The sequence below is a fragment of the Nomascus leucogenys genome, chromosome 21, assembly GCF_006542625.1.
Source record: "Nomascus leucogenys isolate Asia chromosome 21, Asia_NLE_v1, whole genome shotgun sequence".
Classification (NCBI taxonomy): Eukaryota; Metazoa; Chordata; class Mammalia; order Primates; family Hylobatidae; genus Nomascus; species Nomascus leucogenys.
This window is the reverse complement of record NC_044401.1, coordinates 15,672,136-15,693,796: the sequence shown is the minus strand read 5'-3', so window position 1 is coordinate 15,693,796 and position 21,661 is coordinate 15,672,136. Positions and strand designations below refer to the sequence as shown.

The 21,661-nt window shown below is 34.5% G+C and overlaps 1 protein-coding gene across 5 annotated transcripts in view; it reads right to left on the bottom strand.

Moving 5' to 3' along the window:
• The window catches only part of CBLB (Cbl proto-oncogene B), a 217,787-nt gene that overhangs the window by 14,073 nt on the left and 182,053 nt on the right, over positions 1-21,661 (bottom strand). For 2 of the 5 annotated variants that reach the window (XM_030801589.1, XM_030801593.1), the window contains 5 exons: positions 15,829-15,975; positions 12,233-12,327; positions 11,988-12,119; positions 8,926-9,066; positions 452-571 (listed from right to left, as the gene is read on the bottom strand). In XM_030801589.1, coding sequence (XP_030657449.1) covers positions 452-571; positions 8,926-9,066; positions 11,988-12,119; positions 12,233-12,327; positions 15,829-15,975 — 635 coding nt within the window. The remainder of the gene's footprint in view (positions 1-451; positions 572-8,925; positions 9,067-11,987; positions 12,120-12,232; positions 12,328-15,828; positions 15,976-21,661) is intronic. The other 3 variants (XM_030801590.1, XM_030801591.1, XM_030801592.1) reach the window with 3 other exon arrangements.

The following is a 21,661-nucleotide window of genomic DNA, read 5'->3' as shown; positions in this document are numbered from 1 at the left end:
TTTACAAAAATGGTACGTCCTTCTATTTGATGGCTGTCAGTGGAGCACTGGTTGCAGCCCTAAATAAGCTAAGAAAATGAATAGTTTGGTGCCAGTATTAATTCCATAGAGATTTCTATAAAACAGCATTTCAATGTACAAAGAGATTTTCCCCATTTCCTAAATCTAAGACAAAATGAAAGTCAGATAATGAATAATTTTGAATCAAAGAAGTGGCTCCACTGAGTGATCAAACATAATATTAAGCTTGATATTTTTCTTTTCCATGAGGCAGCTCTGTAGCCATTCCTCTCACAATGAAAGCTTTATAAGCAAAATGCAAAGATGATCAAAATACTTTCTTGGGTGGATAACATTCATTAAATTATAGAATGAATAAGAAGGTGTTCTGAAAAGCAAAAAGCACTATATAACAATAAGGTATTATTGTTACTGTTATCAGCCAACTCACCTGAACATGAAGGAAGCTGATCATAGTCCTGTGATGTTCTGTTAGTTTTGACATTTTCACCTGGTAACCTTCTAGCGGGAGGCAAAGGAACTTGGCCACTTGCTAGATCAGCAAAGGGATCTTAAAAATAAAAACAAATTTCAAATTAAAAGGATGACCTCTGTTGATTGGCTGAAGAAAAAAATTCTAGAATTATTTTATGAAGATTACGGCTTTCAAAAATAAATTAGAAAATTAAATTCATGACTGATATTAACCATTTTTTACTGCCTGCATATTTTCTAATTTATTCATCACTTGCTTAAATATGCTCTTCACATTTATTTCCAGATAATAAAGACTACTTGTTTTATATTTATATTTTGCAGATATCTTATTTAATTATAAGATTGTTGATAATAAAAACAGCTTCTAAATTTTATTTTCTGTCCCAATCCAACCTGTACAATACATAGAAACTGTTCTAAAGTAAAAGCAAAAAACAAACAAATATACATAAAACCATGGGTTTGGATCCTCCCTGTAAGAGTATTATCAAATTATTTGATCTCTCTAAGCACTGGGCATACAAAATTTGTAAAACAGACCTGAAACTTCGGATTTGTGTGGATTACATGAATTTGTGTGTGTAAAAATCTTCTGTACATACAAGGTGCTTATTATTATATTGGGCATCCTATGCTTAACATCACTGTTGTTAGTTGGCTCACAAAATAGTAAATTTAATTGTTAAAATTATGCCATTTAGTAATTAACATTTGAATATACAGTAAAATGTGATAATTTACCACCTTGGCAGTCAGAGACGGGGCATCTGAAATAGTAAAAAATATGATATTTACTAACTGGAACTAAAGGGAAAAAAAAAAGAGATTTTGTCAGTGTTGCTGTATTAAATCATTAAGACCATAAACCCAACTGGTTTAACATTCATAGTATTATATGGGTTTAAATTCTTAGAGAATTGATTCCCTTTTTGAGTAGACGAACATTATATCTGAAAACCTTGGTTCACTAATAATTTATCTAGCTATCACTCCCACCTCAGGCACCGCTGCTTTCCCCTCATAGTACTTTTATGTTGTCGGTATCTCTGAAAGTACCATCAATTCTTCTGAGGACAGGGATCTGAGGGATCTTGTCCTACTCCTCATGTTTGAATTATACCTCCTAAATCAAACATAGCACCTGGAACACTCTTGGCAAATAGCTTGCACTTAATATTTACTTTTAACTACCACAAATAAATCCACACAAATTCAGATTGTTCACAAATTTAAAATCAGTGAAACCTGAACTGCTAATGTAAAGCAAAAATTGTAAATATTAAAGACCTGATTGAATTTCATTGTTTTAAATCCACTCCCTTAGACATTAATAATATGTAAGTATTTGATTATTTACGATGAAAACATAGGCTTAAATATTGCCTATTTTTATATTAGTTTTTGACTGGATAATGTAAGGCAGGGTTTGAAGCCATTATCTTTTCACCTTTTTTGGAGTATAATAATTACCACCAGCTTTGCCAAGGACTTTTTGACTTAGACAAGGCTCTTTAACTTGTTTTCATTAATTTCAAGATTAAAATAACTCTTAGATTTTGAGTTTTCAGTATTTGAAGAATTGATGGTCTAACTCCATTAATTTTCCAGAAATATTTTTAGGAAGGAATGAGAAGATAAATTGCATGAGACAATGTTGATCTTTTGGTTTGTTAGAGAAACCAAAGGAAACAAATATGGTGATTTCAGCATAAATTTTGAAATTTCCCAAAGATTTTGAACTAGATATTTCATAAAATTTACTTCAGGTTCTTGTAGACTCTAAATGCCCCTGATATAACATTAAGTCAGAGGAAAGATTGTCTTTTACAATACATACACTTGCTTATTTCTTTACGGGAAATTTATAGGTTTGTCAAATACACTTAATGCTATTTCTAATCATCTATTTATTTAAGGTTAAAAAGTAAACTCTGGAAACATTTCAGAGCCATACATAGACTACAAAATATACCACTCTACTATATTCTTCCATTGAACTATATTATTTAAAAGGTACTAGATACACTCAAAATATTATTATAAATAGCAAAAATACCTGCTTATGGTTCTGTTTTGAATCATTATCATGTTCTATCTTGCATCATATCCTAAGTTTGCTATTTGTCAGCCATAGGGTAAACTGGGCTCTCTAAAGCAAATTATAAAGTTGGAAGCATTCAGGCTTTAAAGGGAAAGACATTAGATACAACACAATTGCTACATAGAGTACAATAATTACCAATTGTCCCCTGATAAGAAAACTTTGTAAAGTAATAAAGTTTTTCTAAAATAAATTCTTCAAAAACTAAGGAAAAATATTATATCCACAGGATTAAAACAAACTGAAATTATCACAGCCAATTTATCGTTTATATAATAATAAGTGTTTGAGAAATAAATGGATACACATACAGAGACTAATCTGTTGTACTACTGCCTGTGATTTATAGTATAGCACGGCAAAACTGAAAATTTAATACTTATTTGAGAGATTATAAAAAACTAAGGGAAGACTGGGAGGAAATGGTTTGCTACTTAAAAAAGAAATGAGGAAATATATATCAATAAAAATTATATTGTGTACAAATATTTAACTATATCTATTGCTCATGACATATTAACTGGAAAATGGTTATAAATAGCATATACTATGAGAAATAAATTTTACATAAATGTGAACTTACATACTCATAGGCAAAAAACAAAACAAAACAAAAAGGAAGGATACTTATCAATGAATAGGAGGAGGAAGTATGGATTTTTTTTTTTTTTTTGAGAGAGTGTCTTGTTCTGTCACCCAGGCTGGAGTGGAGTGGTTCAATCTTGACTCACTGCAACCTCTGCCTCCCAGGCACAAGCCATTCTCTTGCCTTAGCCTCCCAAGTAGCTGAGACTACAGGCACGAGCCACCAACACCCGGCTAATTTTTGTATTTTTGTAGAGTTGGAGTTTCGGCATGTTTGCCAGGCTGGTGTCAAATTCCTGAGCTCAAGCAATCTGCCTGCCTCAGCCTCCCAAAGTGCTGGGATTACAGGCATGAGCCACCGTACCTGGCCTGGAATGTTTTTCTTAATTCTTTTTTTTCTTCACTATCTGAAACACTTCCAAATTTTTACCAAATGTAAAAACAGAGGCAAATAAAATTAAATAATTAAAACAATGGCAAATTTCCTCCCTGGCCATTCATAAACCACCTGGAAGATTTATCAATTATCCCCCAAATTTTAATAGAGTACATCAAAGCAGAAACTAATGCTAGAAAAGGTTTGAAGAGCCATTTAGGTGAAACAAAGTTCTCCCCTCTTTGCTGCCCTCATGCTTTAGCTCATGTTCATATCTCTAGTATGTAATGATCTACCATTGGTTTAAATCCTCCAGTGTCAGATAACTCACTACACTCAAGGTAGAACAATTCGTAATGATTTAGGAAACTTCTTTGTAAGATGAATGCAATTTTCATTCTTAACATTTCCCATTGATCTTACTCCTACCTTCTGAAGTGACATGGAAGAAATATAATCCTTCTTTCCCAAATACTGTAACTGAAGACAACTCTCATCTACATTCAAGGTCTTCTCTTCTCTGAGCCAATTCTCAGTTCCTTTAATCCACTCTAGTTTACTTTATCATCCTGGTTGCACTTTTTTGAGAATACCCCAGCCCAGTATATTTCAAACTTGAACATGCATCAGAATCACCAGGAAGGCTTGTGACCACTGGGTCCCATTCCCAGGGTTTCTGATTTATTAAGTCTTGAATTTTCATTTTAAATCAAATCCCCAGGAGATGCTAATGTTGTGAATCCGGAGAACACAATTTGAGGCTGCTGCTCTAGCCCATTAATGCTTCAACATCTGAACACAGTGGTATCCACAAAGGCTGAGTACTGTGGAGGACTTCACTCCTCAGATTTGAATTCTGTGAGTTCAAGCCCCAAATAGCATGTGCTTTCTCATCATAATGATGCTTTATAAATATTGTAGTCAACAAAACCCCTAAAACCTTTTCAACAATTGTTGCTAATGATCTGGATTTTCTCCATATTTTACTTGTGCAGTTGCATTTCTGGATCCAAGAATAAAACTTCCATTTATCTTTAATAAAGTCAATTTGGCTAGCTTTCAGAGTTGAACTGTGACTTTAAGATTAGATAAGATCTTCAAGTGAGATTACAGGTTAGAGAAACAGCGAAATAAAGGTAGCATAAGGACTGACAAAAACACTGTATTTTGTGCACTGCACAAAGACACCTAGTTATGGTTATGAGCAGGACTTAAATACAGCCTTTGCTTTGTTTCTTGAGCCCTGACCTGGCACAAAGTAGAGGGAGGGGTGTCTACTTCGATCCACCAGCAAAAAGGAAGTACTTTTTTGTAATATGGAGAAAAGCACATATACACTAGTGGTAGCCTTGGGATTGGAGACAAAAGAGCATAAAGCTTTTGTTGAGGACTTCAGGTTTTGTTAAGATATGATTGGCCTGTCCAAAATTGAGGGCTCATGTACAGCTGTAGGCATTACTATTCTGCCAAAAGAAATCTTACATGAAAGCCTAAAATAGAAAAGAGATAAAAGAAGAATGAGAGCCCTGCCTCTGCTTGCCCTGCCCCCTTGATCCTACAAGAGTACTGAGGCACTTTTGCAGAGACACAGGACACTGCAATTTGACAAACACTACTATATAGAAGTCAATGAGCTATAAGGCTAAAAAGCTGAACCTGGCCCAACTGTGCAGGGCACTGAATGCTGGAATAAAAATGTAGGCTTGATTAGGTACTTAGTATAATATCATGAGAAAATTCAACCTCTTTTCCTAAGACACCTATTATTTATCTTTAATCAGAAATAATTATTTCCGGCTGGGCGCGGTGGCTCACGCCTGTAATCCCAGCACTTTGGGAGGCCGAGGCGGGCGGATCACGAGGTGAGGAGATCGAGACCATCCTGGCTAACACAGTGAAACCCCATCTCTACTAAAAATACAAAAAATTAGCCGGGTGAGGTGGCGGGCGCCTGTACTCCCAGCTACTCGGGAGGCTGAGGCGGGAGAATGGCGTGAACCCCGGGGGGCGGAGCTTGCAGTGAGCCAAGATCGTGCCACTGCACTCCAGCCTGGGCGACAGAGGGAGACTCCGTCTCAAAAAAAAAAAAAAGAAATAATTATTTCCTCAGGAAACCAAATCTCAATAATGTTTAGAAAAGATGTATCATTACACCAGACTAAGATTTTACAGTCTGAACAACGAAAACAATGGTAAAATGTTCACAGAGTTTGTTTAAATTTTGCAGGCCCTTTTATTTACTTTTTATAATTCTAAAACTACTGAGCTAAACTTTAGCATTTATAGCATATTCTTAATAAAGTCAATTCTTAGGGAGAACTGCTATCATGAATCTTTTAAATTTCTTTAGACAGTACAATGTACTAAATACTTTGCAAAACAATACTCAAATGCTCATTTATCAGCCAAAAAAACCTTTATGCTGTATGACATGCAATAGCATTAAAATATTGAAATATTTCTTTTGAAAAGGAGGAATGCTAATATACACGGTTTTAAATTTGAATCAAAATAATTGTCACAATGAAAGTCATAAAGGGGCTGGGTGCAGTGGTTCACGCCTGCAATTCTAGCATTTTGGGAGGTTGAAGCAGGGGGATTACATAAGGCCAGGAGTTCGAGACCAGCCTGGCCAACATGGCGAAACCCCATCTCTACTAAAAATATAAAAAATTAGCCTACTGTAGTGGTGCACACCTGTAATCCCAGCTACTTAGGGAGCGGAGGCAGGAGAATCACTTGAACCTCGGAGGCAGAGGTTGCAGTGAACTGAGATCGCACCACTGTACTCCAGCCTGGGCAACAGGGTGAGACCCTGTCTCAAAAATAAATAAATAAATAAAAAGTCATAAAGGATCTGGTACCAGACTAGAACTCTGTCATGTAAATGACATGAAAGATTGGAAAAGGAAACAAAAAAGTTGCCTTTTTTTTTAAAGAAATACTTATTATAAGGGATGTTGACATTATTGGGAAGAGAATTAGAATATGTCCATCTATTAATGAAAGTCAAGACAGAGTCAACAGGCTTGAAAAACATTGCCCTGACCCCCATGCTAGCCTGACACTCTAAGTTAAGGATAGCTGTTGTTGAGCTCCCTGGCAGCCAAGCAAACACAAAACAGGCAAAACTATAAAATAAATACAACGGTTTATAAAAATTGCATTTTAGCTAATAAGAGGGGACATTTTCATTTTAAACCAGTAATTTTTTTAGCAATTAATCTTGAGGGGTTTCTTTATGAAGATTTTATATGAAAGGAAATGAACAATTAAGATAAAATAAATAACTAAAACCTTTTACAATTAATTCTTTTGACAAAAACAGGTAAAAGTGTGTATTGGTGTAAAATGTTCTCTTCTATTATAGCTCTTGGAAAGCTTGACTTTATTTGCCAAAAAAGCCACATCATCAAAGTTCCATCTATTGGGGCTTAAGTTACACATATAAAAGGTGATAGGAGAGCCAGAAACTATCCTGAACTTAGTTTAGCATCAGGAAGTTTAAGTAACTAAGATTTAGAACGACTCACTGTTCTAAAAATCACGTTAAAGCCTATGTATAAGACAAAGTTTTGAATAAGTGAAAAAAAATAGCAAAACACAGCAGCATTTACATGTAACTATATGAATAAAAGCCCAAGCAGTTATGATATGGTTTGGCTCTGTGTCCCCACTCAAATTTCATTTTGAATTGTAATCCCCACATGTTAGGGAGGGAACTGACGGGAGGTGACTGGATCATGGGGGTGGTTCCCCCATGCTGTTCTCATGACAGCGAGTGCTCATGAGATCTGGTTTTTGATAAATGTCTGGCATTTTCCCTGCTTGCTCACTCTCTCTTGCACCCGCTGCCATGTAAGACGTGCCCTGGTTCCCCTTCGCTTCTGCCGTGAGTGTATGTTTTCTGAGGCCTCCCCAGGCATGCAGAACTGTGAATCAATGAAACCCCTTTTCTTTATAAACTACCTAGTCTTGGGTAGTACTTTTATGGCAGTGTGAAAACGGACTCCTACAGTATACTTCCTGCTTGGGCCAGAATGGGTTATGACACCAGTGCTTTAACTGGCAGAATCCAGTGAACTCATAAGGTTCCAGAGGTCAGGAGGCATCTATCACAAGGGGGTAAACAGTGAATGGCTCAATCAATATTTACTGATGTAAAAGCAGAAGATTATTCTTGAAAAATAAACCACTTTAAGAAAATGAAGCTGTGTATTCCAAGTTGTACGTCCATAGCTTGTCTGTCTTATCAAATCTCTTCAAACTTTCTAAACTATCAAACCAAGTAAAAAAAAAAAACAAACACTAAGAAAAACTAATGGTAGACATGACTATTAATCAACTGAGGAAGCTGATAAGGGAATCAGTTGGGAATAAAGATTCTGAAGTTTCCATGAGGCATATACGTAGCTAAAGGACAAACTGAGCACTTTTTAAAGATTTTCATGATTTATCTCATGTAGAAATGTAAGGAACTGTGTAAAAAAGAACATCTTTACCCTGTATTTTCCCAAATCAAGTCCAGGAGGCAAAGGTTGCAGGGCACAGCATCATTAACAAGACAGACTGGAACTGTTAATTAGTATCAGCAGATTCCATATAACAATTTTTTTCTTTTTCCTGATAATTCTAACTAATGCAACAGACGGTTTATTAAGTCTTCATTTTTATTTCAGATCCTCTTTTGAAATTTTAAAATATACTAATATAAAAAATTAGTTTACTAATATTAAACTAATAAATATTATATAATATATACATATATAAATAATATTAGTTACTAAGAAAAAATTAGTTTTCCTTTGAATACCAATAATTAGTGAGTAGATACACACTGAGGCATTAAAAATATCACAACAAAACTATAAAATGCAGCTATTTCAGAAAAACTTCTCTATTCATGTTATAACAATGTAATTTACCAAAATCTTAGGTTTTGAACAAAATTATGACACTAAGGCATATCTAGTAAAATTTTAAAAACCTATTAAAAAACATTGCATTGGGAATCGGAAGACAAAGTCTAAATATTGTTCCCATTACTATTAGCCTACCCCTTAGCAGTTCTGGTTCTCAGGGTTGCATTTGTAACATAAGGAGGTTTCTGGACTGGACAATCCCTATAGCATCATTTCTACATTCTGTAGTTCCTTATTGCTCTTTCCATCTCTGTAATTCTGTTGGCATTAAACCAATCAACTGACAAACAAACGTACCCACGATTGCTACTTTTACCACCTAGGGATTTTTCTGTTCTGCTAGGGAGGTAGAGACTAATGAATCACTAGCATTTATTTGATAGTATGGTTTTGGAAATATTTTCGCTTTAAGTGAATAGTTTTCTTTGGCTTTTCCCTCCTACCTGAAGGAAGAAGAAAAAGATCCTGTCCTGAGGATGGCCGGCTACTGGAGCCAGGAGGTTTTGAATGTTCAATGAGACTATGCCTTGCAGGAGGTGGGGGAGGTGGGAGAGATGGAGGGAGGGCATCAAAAGCATCTTCACCTGCATTTAAAGAAAGGTCGGTATTAGCAGCAGAACTTCATTAATCAAAATACACAGCATCAAACAAAAGGAATAATTGATTTTCTCTTGCTGCTTATGAAGAATTTCACTCGCAGGGTTTATCCAGCAGTTCACCAACTTTGATAATGGGATCTAATTATTTTGTGGGAGAGTCTGGAGAGAAATACACACAGCATACATATACATACATACATACATACAAACACACCCATGCAAACTTTTTCTATCAGGCCTTTTTATAAAAAGCAGCATTGTAACTTATGACACAGCTCATAGTTCACTTGTAACCTTTATAATATTAGGACTCAGAGTTTGAACTAAAAATTATTATCAGTCACACCATGAAAACAGGATTTTCTGTGTAACAAAAAGAGTTAACAGCCTTTAACTGTAAAATCACATCAAATACATACAATTTAATGTCACAGAATAGCTTAGATTATCCCATATAGTTTATTCCACTGGATTTTAATTTATTTAACCTAATGTTTCATATATTTGATATGCTGTCAAAATATACATAAAATATACCTAGAGCAGAGGAATATGATATTTTTCAATTTATCAGATTTAGCTACAGAAGAACAGCTAAATATAGAACCTTCTCTGGTTCCAAGCACTACTTACATTTGCATATTTCCCAGCTTTAATAACTAGAATATTGCAGCATACTTTTATATCTACTTATTTGTCCCCTGCCACACCTTACTATTCTACTCATAGTTTTCATTACCTTGAGTCTTAAAAAAAAAAAAAAAAAAAAAAAGCACATGTTTTGTAAGCTATCTCAAAATACTTTAGGAATGAGACAGGATATACATAAACACATATTCTAATAATAAAAATTCACATTTTTAAGTTGAATGATTTAAACATAATGACATATTTAAAGAAAAATGAGGCTGTACATGATGGCTCATGTCTGCAATCCCAGCACTTTGGGAGGCTGAGGTGGGTGGATCTTGAGGTCAGGAGATCTAGACCATCCTGGCCAACGTGGTGAAACCCCGTCTCTAGCAAAATACAAAAAATTAGCTGGGGGTGGTGGTACGCGCCTGTAATCCCAGCTACTCGGGAGGCTGAGGCAGGGGAATCGCTTGAACCCAGGAGGCGGAGGCTGCAGTGAGCTGCGATTGTGCCATTGCACTCCAGCCTGGTGACAGAGAAACACTCTGTCTCAAAAAAAAAAAAAAAAAAAAAAAAGATATTACTATTTACTGAACTTGCTTTAGAAAAAATTTGCAGACTAATTATTTTAATCATCATATTTTTCTTATTAACACATCTGAAGATGCAGGAGAGAGAGTTTTGCTATCATTTTAACCTTCAGCTATTTCCTACATTATCATATTTATTCAAATCTTTTTTCAGCCCTTAAACATCAGGCATCGGGCCAGGCTCATGCATGATACGAAAATCAAAATTATAAGGCTCTGACTCAAGGAGCTGAGATTCCATGAAAGGAGCTTAAAAAAAAGCTCACAAATAGGTATGATTTACAAGTGAAAGTGTTTGATTGGTCCCGTAAAAGAGACATGTGCATTGGATGAGGAAAGAGAAATGTAGACAAGTGGTATTCAGTGAAGTGTTGAAGAAAAGGAAGTCCTGGGATAACAGAAGGCTCAAAAATTTATTCATCAAATCCAAGGACAGGATCATCTAAGTAGAGTAAACAGTATGAAGAAAAAATGACACGCATAAGAAGACTTAGAAAAAGGTCAAGGTAAAAAGACAGGATGGAAAATCTATCTACTTTGTCATATAAAGCAGTCACCCATCCACATATAGTTATTTAAATTTAATGAAAAGTCAGCTCCATAATCACACTTAACCCATATGCAAATATACAGATCCTTTACATCACCACAGAAAGCTTTACTGAACAATGCTTATCGAGGTGATGAAGATCTGGGTAATATGTCAAAAACCAGTGTGCAGGAAGAAGTGGAAGGAAGAGAAAGACTGTAGGTAACAGAGTTAGGAGGTTTTTATAATTGATGTAGGTAGGAATAAAGTCCTGAACTACAGAGAGAAGGGGAGCGAAAGATACTGCAATTGTGTCATTCACAATACTAGTCAGTAGTACTTGTGAGAAAATGGAAAGGTTCATTTCGTATTTCTGGTGGCCTAACAGCCAATTCAGAAGAGCTTGTAAATTGACTTTTATCATATATTATTTTTTGTTACAGTGACTTGTTATTGTGAAGCCTTACGTAAGGTGTGCAGACATTCTAACTGTCTTCTAAAAACAGGGTGAGATGCTTCCTAATTAGAATTAATGAAAGTAACAGTGACACTGGCACCAGCCAACTTCAACATATACACACACCTACATATACCTTCACCTGTGGATACACACAAATACACATAGGATGTTTCTTCATATTATAATTTGAAATAAGGAAATTGAGATTTTTTCGAATGTATTATAGTTGTAATGATTAGAATAAAACAGAATTTATTATCAGTTCTCTACATACAACTATTTAATTTTGCATAATTTAATTAGCATAAGTGGAACTGGTGCTCATGCTGCAAGAAAAGCAAGTTCATATTTATTAAGAATTATTATACTTAAAAGAAAATCTCAACACTTCAAGTCATCACTTCAAAACTACTAGAGCACAAAGTTCTCATGTGGTTTTAGACTACATTTAGTATGGACAAAACAACTTGCTTAAAACATGATTAATGCCCAACTACTACACTACTACTTTAATCATCTACATGGAGTAATGGTCTTGTGAACTTGGGAGTCACCAGCACCTGGAGAACCCATTCAAATTTCAGGCAAATTCACAACTCAGTGAGTCTGTGTTATACTGAACTCTGAATTCTGAAAATTCTGAAATTAAAAGAAGGAGGGGTGGGTTGTTTAAAATTTTTTTAAAGGTTTCAACCTAATGGAGGGATGAGAAGATCATAATCAGAGGGCGTCCTGTTGAGTGAAGAACCATGCTTTGGATTGTCCCGAGTTGGAGGCCTGGCAGGTGGTAATGGCACTGGATCAGAGGCTGAATCAAAAACATCTCCTAGAGGATAACACAAAACCTTAATGTATTTTCAGTACAATGGCATGACATTTTGCCTTTAAATTCTGACCATTAAGATGTACATCACAAAGGAAATTCTATTCTATACATACCCTTTAAATATATGCCTAAGTCAGGGATGTTTGATTTCTTCTCTGAAGATGGACCATGTGTTCCATTCAGCATACAGTGACCATTATCACAAGACCTAAAGGACAGTTCAGAGTAAAATCATATAAGGAGAATACTTTCCAATTAAAAGTAATTCGAGAGGTAGAGGGAACTAGCATTCCTGTTCATTTAATAAAGTTTGAACATATATTTTTCTTTTCTGGAAAATTACCAGTAATAACATCAAGATACTCATCCCTTATTTTAAAATGTAGAAGCAAATATCTCAAGGAACACAGTCTTTTTTTAAACTATAACCAAGAATTACAAGGGCCACAAAAATTGTTGATATCCTAAACACATATGTAAAATTAGCTTATCTCTGTAGAAGAATTCAATAGAACCTGGTCGTTTTTGAAGTAAAAAAAGAAGTATGTGCCAAGGCAAAAACATACAGCAGTCTCAATGACTTTATTATTTGTTGATAGTATTTAATATCATATTTTTGCTTCTGTAACTTAAAATTTCCTTGTAATAAAAATAAGCTACAGCCCATAAAAGAAGAAAAATTATTAAACTTTCAGTAATTCCATTACAATTCTGACAGGAACATTCAAAGAACTAGAGCTTGTGGTACTGTTTCACCACTGCCAAGAACAAAATTCTGGCCCTCTGACACTACAGAAAATGACTTTAGCAAAGGCCTTGGGTACATGACAAGTACAGTTTTTAATGTGTTTGTAAAGGGTACTACTTACCAGAAAAGTATGCTTGAGTTGTTCGGGCTTTTTTCATTTTGTTGTGTGTGTGTCTGTGTGTTGCAAAGGCTGGAGTGCAGTGGCATGATCTTGGCTCACCGCAATCTCCGCCTACCAGGTTCAAGCAATTCCCATGCCTTAGCCTCCCAAGTAGCTGGGATTACAAGTGTGCACCACCACGCCCAGCCAATTTTTTTTATTTTTTAGTAGAGACAGGGTTTTGCCATGTTGCCCAGGCAGATCTCAAACTCCTGGCCACAAGTGATCTACCCACCTCACCCTCCCAAAGTGCTGGGATTACAGGCACGAGCCACTACACCCAGCCAAAGTGTTGGTATTAATTCTTTGGAATCATACTGTGAACACAATGGCTAAAATTGAGCCATGGGAAGATAGCAGCAGGAAGAGAAGACAGGGAGCATATTTTGCCTTCAGCATATAGCTCTATAACAATCAACTGACAAAGAGCTATAGAAATCAGAGTTTACATTTTACTTTTCTCTGATTTACTCTGAATTTTTAGAGTAAAGTAAAAGTGCATATGTAATGGAGGAGATGGTGGATATTTGACTAGATAATGCAAGAACGCTTCATCTGAAATTCATTTCTATTCTCTCTGGTGGCCACTTCTCTTTAAGGGGCCAGATATAGTTCATTTAAAAATAGTTATCATGTATTGAATCTTCATAATAATGACGGATTTTTACTGAAATTAAGTTGAATTACTCATTTACTGTGTCACTTTTTCTACATATTGACAATTCACTTCTCCTGATGTTCCAAAGGGGGAAAAATACACACAGGGAAAGAAAGTGTTAAGCTTAAAGAGCTCTTTGGAGAGCACAAAAGAAGATACTTCATCCATCAGCTTTCAAGAACAAATTAGATAAAGAATTCACTCCAATTACATTTAGAGATTATCAACATTTATTACTTATCTGTAACAATAGAAAAATGGTAATGATGGTTATAACTCAAATTTATTTTCAAGATTTGGGAGCTCTGCCACAAAAAATCTCATCCAATATGATGTAACAATTAAAATTTAATGTATTAAAATTATACTCCTCACTTATCCAGCAATGAAAAAAATAAGACTCCCAAAGAGACCAAAAAAAGCTCATCCTACTTTAGTTTTTAAAAATTACTGCACATTTGTAAGAGCCAAAGAACCGAAAATTGTAACAACTTATATTTGATGAGAAGGAATATCTTTTGTTCTCAAATACATCACTAGCTACTTGGTTCTTCTGATACATAAAATTACCTCCTCGTTATTTCTTTGTCTTCTCAATGATACTATTTTATCAACAGATGTCTTATTTAAACACCAGCAATAGCAAGGAGTGTTTAGGTTCTTGCTTTTAAAAAAATAAAGTCCTGCGCTGTAGACTGTTAATAATTCTGGGTAATAATTCAGCAGAATGTTGATAATTCTAACCAGGGTCACTTATTAAGACAGACAAAAATGAAAATGTGCTTCTCTTTCCAAGTGCTGCATTTTCTACCTCAGTGAGATGCCTGAAGAAACACATTAAAACATTTTTTAGTTTTTCATTGGAAAAGAAGGGAACACTGTACTTATAAAATGTTTTCAGTTGATTGACTTGACCTCAAAAGGAAATGGCACACTAAGTAAAGATGGCACAGATGACTGAAGTAATTGCCATCTCCCCTATCCCTCAGTCAGTCATGGAGAGATGCTGGAATGTAGGGCCACCAGCAGTACTTGAGCCCTATTCTATGTGCCAAGCATGGCCCCAGGAACGTTATACAAAGGAAACCAGAACTCAGAAAGTAAGTTTTGTAGCTGGGAGTACTGAGTACCTCATATATGTCAGTCAGGTAAAACAAACAAACCCAGAAATATTAGATTTCAGTTTATAAATTCAATAATATAAATGCAGGCTCATGCTTTTACTTAAAGACAAACTAATATTTCAATACAAACAACCCATTATTAATAACTCTTATTTACTTCAATGGAGCTTCCAAGTCAAAGACCAAGGCTATCCCCATGTAAGTGAGAATAAGCCACAAAAGTAAGGAAAAAACCCCCATTATTCCTCACATTCTTTTTTTTTTTTTTTGAGATGGTGTCTCGCTCTGTCACCCAGGCTGGAGTGCAGTGGCACGATCTCGGCTCACTGCAACCTCCGCCTCCTGGGTTCAAGCGATTCTCCTGCCTCAGCCTCCTGAGTAGCTGGAATTACAGGTGCCCACCACCATGCCCACCTAATTTTTGTATTTTTAGTAGAGACAAGGTTTCACCATGTTGGTCAGGCCGGTTTTAAACTCCTGACCTCATGATCCACCCGCCTCAGCCTCCCAAAGTGCTAGGATTACAGGCGTGAGCCACCACGCCTGGCCTATTCCTCACATTCTTATTTGATCTAAAGGAAGGTTAAAATAGCACTTGATAGAAAAACAAAAAATTAAGGGAAACACCTTGGTATTTTTTTCCCACTTCTTCAAAATCTGAATAGAAGTAGGTAGCAAGTACATCAAGAAAGAAAATGAATATAAATTATACTAGTCTTTACATCATGAAGAAAAATTCTAAGGAAGGTCAGAATAATACCTTAGTTTCTGAGCACTAATTTTTCTTCATGAGATATGTTCTTAGAACTGATAAAATAAAGTGACTTCCTGATTAATGAGAAATATGCATCTTTTAGTTTTCTTTAAAAGTAATGCTGGAAATGGTATACAGGAAGAGAAGGATTTGAGCTGGAAATCAAGGATTTTTAACTAGACATGAATCAACTGTTTAAAAACAAACACTACAAATGATAATGCTTATGCAGATGTAAGTGACAAAAATCTGCCCATATTCTTACCGAATAGGAGGTTTTACATTATGACAATGAGATGGTTGTGAATTCAGGGAAACAGGGTGGGATGAAGGAATCTTGTATTCATCATCATCTTCCTCTACTGGGTCTCTTGTTTTCTCTGAAAGAGAATTTGCTAACGGACCAGTACACCTACCAGGGGAAAAAAATCAAATCTAGTTTAAGCATAATATTCAAAACAGGCAAGTCTGATGTGACATATTCAAGTCAAAGAAGCTACTTTATCACTTATGTTCATTTTTCAATTACAGAGTATCATCAGAGAAGCTGTTCTTATATCAAATACAAATGAAAAGGATTTTCAATCTTTTGTTAAGACCCTTGATGGGATAAAAGAATTTTCATCCTCACAATTTTAAATGGCACAATAGGAAAAACTAGTAACCTGTCGAATAAAATAAAAAGATGTTGGATTTGTAAGACAAAATCTATAAATTAATTCAAACCAAAGCTATTAAAATATTAATATTTTGTTCCAATTTAAATTAAATGGGTAAAATATGATGCTAAAATAATAAGCATGGTCGTTTTATATATTAAAGAAGTCTTTATAGAATGGTCAAACTTTTTGTCTCTTGTGAATATTATCTATAGTTGAAAAAATATCCAGTTTAATTCTGTAAAACTCAACTATCCTGTGAAATTATAGTTGAAGTTGTTAGGTTTTTCTTCCTACCAACAACTGAGAGCTAAAAATGAATGGAACGATTAGACGTAGATAATGAGATAACTTATTTTTAAGTCTTTGAAGTACATTATTTTTATGGTTTAAATTCCCTGGCTAAATAAAAGAGAATCAAAGTGAGTAAAACCATCACCTAATATCAAAAATATTAAGTATTTCACTTATCCATAAGAGTAAATAAGCCAAATAAAACAAACCCAAACAAATAGGCAAACATAAACATAATGATTTTCATAGCTGTTGCTACCGGAGTTTCACCTAACCCTGGCTGAAGCCAATGAAAAATGCCAAGGCAGAAATGCACAAACTCAACCTGATTCACTTTGGGACGACCAACTAGATTGCAAGGCATTGGAAATACACACATGGATCCAAATCTTTTTGTTAATCATCATGAACCTCATGAGAAATCTGTTCAATTTAAAAAGAAAAAAAAAAAAAAAAAATAAGTGACTGCAATTTTGAAGCACCTTCTGTAGAGGGAGCAAGAGGCCTTTGGTATATTAAACAAACATGCCTGAATTAACATTCATTTTTATTTCTTTTTATTAGTTAGAATGGAAATAATTTCAGGGGCTTTTCTTTGTGACCATTACAAGAAGGCATTTTGAAAAATCAAAAGATTTAAGTTTCAACCATATTATCTAAGTCTCTAGGACATTCAAAGATCAAAGAAAAACTAAGATTTTTCAAGTGTATTTTTTGACACCTATCTTTGAAAAAAATTTCAATACTGATCTTTAAATTCTTGTTGTTTGAGCAACCTTAGAATTCACATGAGCGTTACAGGGAGACAAAAGCACAGCGACATAGTGACATAAGGTCCAATGTCACTACCTACAGCATAAGCTAAGGGCCTTAATAATAATCTATTATTACACCTATTATGGTTTAACTTTGGAGGATTTACTTTCCAATTAAAGGCAGTTAAGTATATGGGATGCAAAATAGTGATCTGATGGCACCGGAGCCGGGAGAGACTTATAATATTACTTTTCCATAAATTCCTGTAAACAGACATCAGTTTAGCTAAGTCAAGGACCAGAATGGGTTCTATTACCAAATGAAATGAGAAATATATACTGTACATCCTTTCTATGCCTAAGATACTTTCATTTATAATGAATCCCTTTCTTTCTATGCAATTCAAGCATACACTATGTAAAAAGAAAACTATTTTTCACTAAACATTCAACAACTATTCAGTATCAGAAATGTTCTAAAATCTACCTGTTGCAGGTTCCCTCCAAACATTTAAGTTTCCAAAGAAGCAGTTCATTATGAGTCAACAATGGACAATTTTTTAAATCACATATGTTGTGGCTAGTTTGATATTTTACTTTAATTGATAGAGAATTTCTCGAGTAATTTCCCCACTCTTTTGCTTTGCCACAAATCAGTGGATTATTTCAGAATGAAGTGAAAAGTAAAGCTCATCTAATACTTCATGGAATAATACGGCTTATTGCTAAAACTTACTAGTATAAACTGTCAGCTTACATGGATTTTAGAGAATTATATCTAGAAGTGAAAAAATAGTCTTCAAGTGGTGTTTGTATCTAAATATGAAAAAAATACTTAGGTGTCCCATTTATCACCGTTTTAATAATGTTCTAAAGATTCAGATTTTATTTTTCTGCTTATGTTTTTTAATGAAAATGTTTAGTATCAGTATAATAGTCTATCTGGATTAGAAATAAACCAATTTATAAGAATAACATTCCAGTGTATTTTATTCAAGATTACATAGTTTTTATTAAAAATTAATCATACCCGGTTCTGAAAAAAAAACTGGTTTCTATCACAAAAAAATAACAAGAGGATGGTACAAATGAGATACATAAGTTGTATATAAAATAGCAAAATAAAAAACTAAAGTCAGGTAACTAATTATACCATCTGGAATTACACGTGGGGTTTTATTTTCCTCTGCAAACTCATTAAAAAAACAGGTTTAATTTTACTTACTACTAAATAACAGGTAAAATAATTAGATTTATATTTATTCATTATCTATTCATATATGTGACATTTGGCAGTAGAAAAAATTTCTATCTTATGGGGCATGGGACAATTTTCAGTCATTGACTAAACTTACAGGAAATTTTTAGGATACCAGAGGAATAAAGCTAAACGAATTGTATTTGGCTGACTCCACATTAAAGCCTACCATTACACTTATTACTGCAATCCCTTTATATTCTCATCCTACATTCCCAAAGTGTTCTGCACTGTTGCTGTTATTACTGAGTTAATACGCTGGTAATACACAGGGACATACACTCTCAAAGATGCATAGTCACCCTCCCCACAACCTAGACAGTTATTAAATTCATTGTGTTAGTTATTTGAGCCTTCAGTGATAAATACATTCATCTTCTACATATGCACACTTGAAACAAACCAAGAAATAAGTGAATTTTCAGGCCAGCACAGGAGATAGTATCCGATGCTATGCTTAATTAGTAAGCTTGTTTTCTACATATAAGAATCTATCTTCTTTAATAGTATCTGAAGGCAAGTAACGAAAAATATCTTCTGTTAAAATAGAATCTTTAGAGCTTGCCCTATACATTACGCCATATTTCTTATATTACATTATCCCAATCCTAACAGGGAAAAATGTCTAACTCAAATAAATAGTCCAGAGAAGAGACAAAACAAAATATAGCTATATTTGAAATGATTTTTGCACATGTGCCACATATAAATCATTTCCTCAAAACACTAAATTTTATCATATACATGCTAATTTTCAAGGGTCTCTCATGACATCAAAAAAAAAGTCTGTGTGGTATACTATCAAGCTTTAAGATAAGCTTTACTTATAAGCATTTTCACTAACTTGTTTGTAAATCGGAGAAACAGATTTGAAGCTGCTTTGTACTTGTGTTCTATCCAGCCTCTGTGCTCTTCACACAGATAACCTCATGGTTTGCTCCCTTACTTCCTTCAACTTTCTGTTCAAATATTAGCCTTTCAGAGAGGTCTTTCCTAATGACCTCATCTAAAGTATAAACATCTCTATCATTATTTATCCTCTTCCCTGCTTATTTTTCCTCCTAGCACTTACCACTAGCTGACAATATACAATATAGTTATTTGTTTACTTTCTCTTCTCCCTAACTAGAGCTTAAATTCCAAAGAGGATAAAGGATTTCATCTTGTACACACTGAACCTCTAGTCAGTAAAGTAACTGAATGAAAATAGGACAGTTAGGTGAAATTTGTATTCTCTGCTTATGGAACCAAAAATATAAGCACTTATCTCTTTAGAAAAATATATATTATAAGAATATATATTCATAAAAATAGATAATACCACCTCCAACAACAACAAAACCTTTCTTACAAAAATGCAAAACCAAGTAATATTGGTTCATGGCTATTTGAAAGCCTAAGTTTAATATATCAAAAGTACAAAAGGTCCATCTCTAAAAGACAAGGCGCACACACACACAAAAAATTCTTAAAAAAAAAAAAAAGATATTCCTCAGCATTTCAGAACATTATCTTACCTGGAAGTAATTACTCCATTATTATTTGTAATAATGCCTCTGTTCATTTGCCAACCTATTGTGTGTCAAGTAAAATAAATATTTCCTTAACTATTCAGAGTATCATTTAGTTTTAATTTTGAAAAATCAAATTATTTCAAAATACATATAATTTAGTAAATAAATAATTTAAACGATAAAAAGCATCTACATAGGATTATTTTGTTCTCCCTCCAAAAAAAAATTACCCATGTTTCTAGGATTTACTTAAAATTTTATAGCTAAGTGTCAAAGATGTTAAGCAGAAACCATTTAGAAAAAACATTAATTTAGAAAAATTAAGTATACAGATACAAATAATTTCAGATTGCTTTTACAACAATCTGAAATTTAGAAGTAAATTTCATACTCTTGTAGGTCTCAAGACAAATTACACAATAAAAGTCAAATAATTGCAAAGATACAGTTTAACAGGAAAGGAAACACTATCACAGAGCAGCCTCTGACATGTAAATGGGAATCAGAGTAAACAATATCAAATATTTAACAATTCCATCTCAGTAAATATTTATAACAACATAGTCTAAATGTAAAGGTAAATGCTAGCTTTGACATTCTTGGATTTAACATTGGAGTTTTCAACATTTGTGAGAAAACAAAGTGTATGTTTGGTAGCAATGTGTAATTTTGCTTTGGCCTGATTTTCAAACATGCACCAAGAGTCTAAGATGGAAATGAATTCTCGAACATCCGACATTCCTATTTCTGTGAGTGGCATTTTGCTAAGACCTCTGTTCTAAAACCATCCAGAGCCAGGACTCTTGACTCACTGTTATTGCCAGGTTTGCCATCAGTATCCTTTAAAAAAACACACTGTATAGAACCTAAAAAGCTGAATCTCAAAAGGATTTTGGAGATAATTTAAGTTAAACTGATCCTCTCTTCTACCAGACGGGGAAAGGCCCAGAGAAGTTTTCCTGTTAAAAATAAGACAAAGGCTGGGCATGGTGGCTCACGCCTGTAATCCCAGCACTTTGAGAGGCTGAAGTGGGCGGATCACAAGGTCAGGAGTTCGAGACCAGCCTGGCCAATATGGTGAAACCCCATCTCCATTAAAAACAAAAAAATTAGCCGGGCACAGTGGCGGACGACTGTAGTCCCAGCTACTTGAAAGGCTGAGGCAGGAGAATCGCTTGAACCCAGGAGGCAGAGGTTGCAATGAGCCGAGATCACGCCACTGCACTCCAGCCTGGGTGACAGAGTGAGACTCCATCTCAAAAAAAAAAAAAAAAAAAAAAGAGACAAATACTTAATGGCTGAGTCAGGTGTGGGTACACAGTCTGATTTTATTCTACTGTTCACATCAGCATTCCATGCTGGTTTTGTAATAAACACAATGCATAACTAAACAATTAAGAAAAATGCTTATGATAATGTTAAGAAAGGAAGGCATAAAATTATCTCTACAATATAATCTAAATAAGGTAAAAACAAGTTTAAATAAAAAATGTCAAAATGTTAAAACTCTGGACATTGATATTTAGCATATGTGTATGCTTATGGTTATGTATCTCACTTTTTTCTTTCTTTTATATACCTTGCATATTGTCTACAGTGAACAACTGCTACCTACAGA